Below are 7,531 nucleotides of genomic sequence, written 5' to 3' on the forward strand. Positions count from 1 at the left end.
TTGTTTCCTTGGCGATGATGAGGCGTGCGAGTAAGGTTGGGTTTGTTTGTGTGGTGTGTCAATTACCGTTAAGTCGCCGAGTAGTCGCATGTTTGGAGATAAAGGGATCCTGCAGTCCAAAATGGAGGAAAGTTTCTGTGTCGCAGAAGCACTCGGCGAGTGAGCACAACCATAAAGCATGAAAATTAGTGTCTGCAGTATTTTGAGAGCTTTGGAAGCAGATGTCAGAGTCGGAAAAGCCCGTCACAATTAAATATTTTAGCATCTTATCTTATTTTGCAAGTTCACATATAATTTCTCCTCATGTAGCTAATCGCTAATTCGATGCCATTTGGGTTATAACACCCACAAATGATTTCAATAACAGTATCAGGTTTTTCCATTTAGTCTGTTATTTATTTATCTATGTATGCAGTTACTATTTTTCTGGGTTTTATATTTTAACCGGTTGCTTGCCCTGTCTACACAAGTCTTATCGACGTCTTTTCTTTCGGACCCCACTTTTCCTTTTTCTAATCTCACTCTACTTTGGTCCTGGGACTCAAGACGCCTAGTGACGCCTTCAGACCAACCATGGCCAAATTCACCCCCTCCGCCTTCCACGCCTCCGGGATCACACCGGTCGACTCTACCCGCTTCTGCCCGCCTCCGGGCCCCCTCCGCCCGCCCGGCTGGTCGGTGGGGCGCCGGCCTGCGCCGTTGGGTCCGCCCCGGCCGGCCTGGGGAAACGTCTTCTGCCGTTCCTAGAGGGGGGGGGGGGGTACTGTCACGCCTCAAGGCGGCCCGGTGTCATTCTCTCACTAACTCTCCCTGTCTTCACCTCACAGTCCTCCTGGCAATCAGCTTCATTCCCATCACCTGTGCTCCTGCCACCACCTGCACCCCATCAGTCCGGACACTATTTCTACCCAGTTCAGTCCTCTGACCCCCGCCAGATTGTCAGTGATGTTTCCTGTTTTCCAGCCCTTCAACCAGACCTCCCCTGTACCGACCCTGCTTGTTTCCCGGACTCTGCCTCTTCGCCTGCCCCTTGTGCTCAGTCTACCTACCTGCCTGGATTTCCTGGTTTTTGACCCTTGCCTGTCTCCTGGACCGTCCTTGTGCCTGCTCTCCCCCCCCCCCCCCCCCCCCGCGGCTCTGTCTGCCTTGCATTTGGGTCCTACCCTGCCCTAGGCCGTGACACTGTGTCCTGCAGTGACCCTCTGTAACGTACAGTCTATACTTTATACCGAGAACATATAACAGTCCTCATAATAATAAAAGCCAGGTACATTATACATTGATTCTCCTCATGAGGATTATGCAAAGATTAATACACATCACAAAATCACTTTCTACCCTGAAATATTAACATTTCACATAATCACTCTTGACTTGACATTTGTTTTACATGTTGAACTCATCTTCAAGTTTGTAATCATAACACAGTCGACACTTGATCAGATTAAAAAAATTAAAAATTGCGAACACACACGAGTCAGAATTGTTAGTTCAACAAACATGATGATGGAAATTTAAACAGGTTGAATTACAATAAATGTAAAGCAAACAATAAAACAAATACAGTCAAAGTTTCCAATGTGTGCTCTACAGTCCTACTCCAAGTAGCCTGTTTGTATATTGGATGTCTGGAGGGGAATAATGAGTTTGTCAAACTACATTATGACATGTTTGTGAAGTTAAATAAGCTACAGAAGAACAAGTTGTCAGTTTCAGGTGAAGAACTGGAACCCACAGTCACTGAGAAATGGACCGGACACAAAGAGAGAAAGATGGAGAAAGGAAGCAGCCGGATGATGAGGCGGTGCATCTCCGGAGAGAGATCAACCTGCTGTCTGCGACTGCAATCGTCTTTGGCTCAATGGTGGGCAGCGGGATCTTCATCGCACCTAAAGGAATCCTAATGAACAGTGGCAGCGTGGGGCTCTCTCTGTTGGTGTGGGCACTGAGTGGGATCCTCTCCATGTTCGGTAAGACGCCTGATGGCATGATTGATCTCTTTAACTGAATTTTACATCAGATTATTTTGATTATTGTGTATATCAAGCAAATTGTTACATGGAGTGGTAAATGTATTTGTCAAATTTATTTTTGGATCCAGTTCATATTTGACGAGTCACCTTACTTAGCTAAGTCTTTCTGTGGATATGATGGAAACCAAATGATGTGATCTGTTAATTTCAAGAATTGTTATAATTGATGAAACGTGCAGCCGTCATTTAATAATCAAACACAATTACAAGAGACAAACAAGTCGTTGGTGTTCCCAGTCAAAACGTACCAGTCATTGGATGTAAATACAGAAGACTATGGTTGTGCCCCATACTTGTGTGCTCTCTCTTCTGTTGTTGTTCGGTTCTTTCCGTCTCAATTTGCAGATCTCTCGATCCATGGCACTGCAGAACCTGGACCAGTGACTGTCAAAATGGCTATTGTCATTGTTAGCATTAGCATTTACAGTATTAGTTTCAGTATTTTCTGTACAGCAGCTCTTTAGTCAGTGGTTTGCTCTGAAGCTTTATCTACATGTAATGAAGCACTGGTCGTATTGTAGATTAGTTATGGTTCTTTCTGCCCCTGTTCTCTCTGTCTATCACGCTTTCTCTCTCTCTCTCTCAACCTAACCAAAGAGTTGATACTTTATACCGAGATCATATAACAATCATCATAAAAATAAAAGGTACTGTTCAAGGTTTATGTCTCTTAAAGGGAAGTTTTTCCTTGCCGCCATCAAGCCAAGTGCTTGCTCTTGTGGGTCAAGTTTGATTCTATTTTCCCTGCAGGTTTTTCCCTGCTCCACCTGTAAAGTAACATAACCTTTTATTACGATCTGGCACTATATAAATAAAAATGAATTTAATTGTTAATAATCATGTGGATGAGTGGTCTGAGGATAGTGACAAATCTGTCTCGCATTTTGAGATGGGAAGATATATCGCATCTGTGTTTCAGAGTAGGTTATACAATATATCTTTGAGAGAGAATTATCCTCTTAATAATATTCTTGACCTGAAGATAATGCAGAATTTCCACTTCTTATTTGATATCTTTGGAACAAGTTTATAGATGACATGAACATATTATTATGGAAAAATGATGGAGGTGTGTGATTCCCTTCCGTTCCCACGTACCTAAATGGAGAAGTTGATTGTGAGTCGGAAAGTCAGGGTAAAAAGAAATGCTAACAATGAGAGCAAATCAATGGTGAGTTCTTCTATGTGACGAGGACCAAGAAAGTTCAGGAAACCGATTGACAGTCGTCTGCCTTTGTATTGATAAGTTTGCAACGCGTTGGAGACAGATAGTTAAACTATCTCGCTACACCTGTCTCTTCTCAAACTGTCAATCTTTGTTAATTTCATCATATCAGGCACAAAATATCTAACAAGGGTTGTGCCTGATTGGAGAGAACATACAGGGTTCCAATTGGCAGTTTGTAATTTCTAACGCTTTCCACCAGGCGGACAAGGTGGAGGTAATCATCGGGTATTTGTAACAGTAATGCCATTTATGGTTGTGATAAAGTGGAGGTCTGTGTCTGCAGCCCTTCTGTTCTAATTCTAACCAACAATTAGAGTCTTTATTAGGGTAGATATTATATAGAATAAGATATTGTAGTTGAAAGCATCAGGTTTCATGCTCTTTGTTTCATTAGGGGCCCTGTGCTATGCTGAACTAGGGACCTCTTTTACAAAATCAGGAGGCCACTACACTTACCTACTGGAGACACTGGGGCCACTGCCTGCCTTCTTACGACTCTGGGCTGAATTCATGTTCATCAGGTTGGTGAGTTCATCTTTTGTGTTTGACTTTATCAAAGGTAAAAACCAACCACATTTGTTCTGTTTCCAGGCCAGCCGTGGCATCCTACTTGTCCCTGGCTTTTGGTCACTATGTGATGGAGCCGTTCTTTGCACCATGCACCCCTCCCACGGTGTTGGTCAAACTAATCGGTGCCCTTGCAATGAGTAAGTGGTTTTAACCTTCCTCCTTCCATCCACATTGTTATATCATTCAAGCTCCTCTGTTCAATACAAAGTGTTCTTCCATGAACCTCAGTTTTACCGGCTGTTTGTTTTTGACTGCTTGCAGCGTTGGTTGTGGCAGTCAACTGCTGGAGTGTAACCGTAGCAACACGTACGCAGGTCCTCCTCGCTTTCATTAAGATGTTTGCTCTTGTCCTCATCATCATTCCTGGTGTCATTGCACTGGCTAAAGGTGGGAGAATGTAAATTATTAAGAATTCATTTGTAGATAATGCTCAAATACTCTGAATCTTCTCTCTTTTAGGAAAAACTGAAAATTTCCAGAATGGTTTTGAGCTTGACTTAATAACATGGGATAAGTTGCCACTGGCCTTCTTTAATGGCTTTTATGCTTTTAGTGGATGGTAAGCAATCATTTATTTCATCGTGAACACTGACTAGAATTCAGAAAGCATCACTTCCTTTTCCCTTTTTCTGCAGGGCTTCACTGAACAGCGTTAGAGAAGAAGTTAAAAACCCCAATAGGTATCAAGCATCCGTCTACTGTCCAGATAGTAATAAATTATATAGTACACGCAGTAAACTTCCCTATGTGTATTCCATCATGTCAGAACCTTCCCACTGGTAATAATCAGCTCCATGGTGGCAGTGACAGTCTGTTATGTGCTGGTTAACATGGCCTATTACACCATGATGACCCCCGCTGAGCTGCTGCAGTCTGAAACTGTGGCATCGGTATTGTATTTATATTTATATTTACTGTATATTGGAGTCATTTAAATGGCAGGAGTAAGAGATGGGATGCAAAATAATAGCCTTTGTTCTTTCATTCTTCTCTCTCTTTCTCGTGTGTTTGTCAGAGATATGCAGTTTGATTTTATATGATTTGAGATTTTACATATTTTGAAAGGGGGACTGAAGGATGGAAAAAACACTTCTGAATATATTTCTTTCTTCTCTCTCTCTCTCTCTGTCTCATTCAAAGACATTAATTGTGCTACAATTTGATTGCATGTTGTGTCTGCAGACATTTGCAAACCGCTCCCTTCATGGAATGGCGTCTGTGATTCCCGTTCTTGTGGCCTTGTCCTGCCTTGGAACACTCAACGTTGGCCTTTTTGGTTCACCCAGGTAAGGATGGCACAGAAATGTTATAATATTAATTCAAGTGCCTGAAAATAAGGATGTGGGTCTTACGGTTTGCATTACAGGATGATGTTTGTGGGAGCCAGAGACGGCCACTTCCCTTCAATCTTTTCTATGATTCACATCCGGAGAAAAACACCTTTACCTGCTGTGCTGCTACTGGTAATTAGCCTGCATCCCACACCCTACAACATATGTGCAATCAGAGTCAAGATTTAAAGCAATGTCAATAAACGCTGCACAGAATCGTCCCAGGTGGATTTGGACCCAGGACCTTCTTACTGTGAGGCAACAGCACCACCTACTGCACCACCGTGCTTCTGATTTTAAATATAAATAGCACTAAATAAGACTGAGCCAAACACATGTTCAATAGATTTATTTAGTCTTTAATACTGTTGGGTCTATATTTATGTGGTATTGTGTTGTTTTGTCTTTGTCTAGTTATATAAAGGTACCCAGTTTAAAAGCAAGAACCATAAAATAAAATGATAAAACAATGTGAAAAAAATAAAATACATAAAAAGTAATTAAAATAGAGGACACCATCAATTAAAAACCAGTCGATATAAATACGTTTTCAGAAGTGTTGTAAAATAAGTTACTGAATCTGAAAGCCGTATATTTTCAGGCAGGTCATTCCAAAGCCGAGGGGCCCTGATGGCGAATGCTTGGTCACCTTTAGATTTTAACCTCGAATTTGGAACGACCAGAAATCCTCCACCTGAGGACCTCAGGCTGCGGGGGGGGGGGGGGGGGGGGCTCGTATAACATCAATAAATCACAAATATAACTTGGGCCCAGACCCATAAGAGCTTTAAAAGTGATCAGTAAAATCTTAAAATTATGTCCCTCCCCAGGAGACTCCTCTGATCAATGTTCACAGCTCGAGTGAAATGTAATGAATTATGAAAATAGAATAGTCTTAATGTTGATTATGAATTTATCTGTCTCCAGTACCCCTTGACACTGTTGTTCTTAGCCAGTGGAGAGATTTACCAGCTCATCAATTTTGTGGCCTTTGCTCGCTGGTTGTTCGTTGCCTTGGCAACCATGGGGATGCTCATCCATCGATATCGCTTCCCTCTCCACCCAAGACCTTTCAAGGTTTGTGTTTTTGGTTTCCTGGTTAATCTGCATCACATTCATCAATAGAAGTGAACCCTAAACTGACTGAGAACTCTTTGATTTGCTTCTCTTTGATGATCTTTAGGCACCCGTGGTCATTGTAGTCACATTCACGTTGGTTTGCTTCTTCATCGTGGGGCTGTCTTTGTATTCAGACCCCTGGAACACAGGGTGGAGCTGTGCTCTCACACTGACCGGGGTCCCGTTCTACTATGTGACCGTTAAACGCTTTTGTTTACCGGCTAGATGGAGACATGCCTTCAGTAAGTCCTACCAAACCAGTCTGATTGATAATTCAGTATATCTGTCTTTAACCCTCACGTTATGTCAAATTTATTTTTTCATAACTTGGGAGTAATTGTGCTTTTTGGCAAAGGTGCGTATTATTCTTCGAAAATTCTTCTAAAACTCTAAAAAAGTGTCCTCTTCCAAAATGGCAGAAAAATGTATGCTTTTTTCAAAATATATTTCATGAATCTTTTAATGAACTTCAGTTCTGATAACTATCAAACATTCAAGCAAGTAAAGGTGTTGTGACGAAATTCAGTTTTAAAAGAATTGGGGGGGAAATCAATATAGGGAATGGAAAGTGGACATGTGAATCATTAGCTCCCAAATTTTTAATTAATTTTATGGTTCTAGTTTTCAATGCAGTATCCAACGCATTAATACTACATCACTTTGAACAAGAACAAGTTTATTTTCAATATTCAAGAAAATCAAGAAATTTCGTAGAGAAATATACGACGAACAGCAACACAAATGCAATACTCTCCCGTGCACAAAACTGGTTGGCTGAGGTGTCTGCAAAAACAAAAAGACAACTGTGCAGGGAATGCACCAACCACCAGAGGAAGGCGACTATCACCTGCAAGTGTACAGAGGACATTTGCAAAGCAAACACATCCGACTGCAGCAGCTCCTGTGCCTGAACCTGAGCTCACACACACGCAAGCACAAATGCACACATGCACACGCGCACAGGTTGTTTGTACAGGTGGGAGATAATTTCAACACAAAAAAAATAGTTAAAAATAATTTGTCCAATATAAAAACATATTTGTTCTTGAACTTGGAATTCTTGTCCACTTTAAACTGACGCAGTCAGCTGATGGCTTCCTGTGTTTAACCACTGATATTATTCCCCATTAGAAATCATGAAAACCTTCTCAGCTTCTGCTCATTCTGATTCTTTGACTTTCTCAGACTCCTGCAGCAAGAAGCTGCAAATCCTTCTGGAGGTGGTCCAGCAGGAAATCAAGACGTACTGA

The 7,531-nt window shown here is 41.7% G+C and overlaps 1 protein-coding gene across 1 annotated transcript; it reads left to right on the forward strand.

The window, feature by feature from the left end:
* The first annotated feature begins 1,747 nt into the window (after window positions 1–1,747).
* LOC137910806 (cystine/glutamate transporter-like) lies at window positions 1,748–7,531 on the forward strand. The gene is made up of 12 exons (XM_068755217.1): window positions 1,748–1,970; window positions 3,656–3,782; window positions 3,853–3,968; window positions 4,093–4,218; window positions 4,291–4,390; window positions 4,467–4,511; window positions 4,598–4,721; window positions 5,014–5,117; window positions 5,198–5,294; window positions 6,090–6,239; window positions 6,346–6,523; window positions 7,467–7,531. Exons 1-12 carry the CDS (start codon window positions 1,748–1,750, stop codon window positions 7,529–7,531), a joined length of 1,455 nt encoding a protein of 484 aa, XP_068611318.1.

The sequence above is a fragment of the Brachionichthys hirsutus genome, chromosome 22 (genome assembly GCF_040956055.1).
Source record: "Brachionichthys hirsutus isolate HB-005 chromosome 22, CSIRO-AGI_Bhir_v1, whole genome shotgun sequence".
NCBI classification, from domain to species: Eukaryota; Metazoa; Chordata; class Actinopteri; order Lophiiformes; family Brachionichthyidae; genus Brachionichthys; species Brachionichthys hirsutus.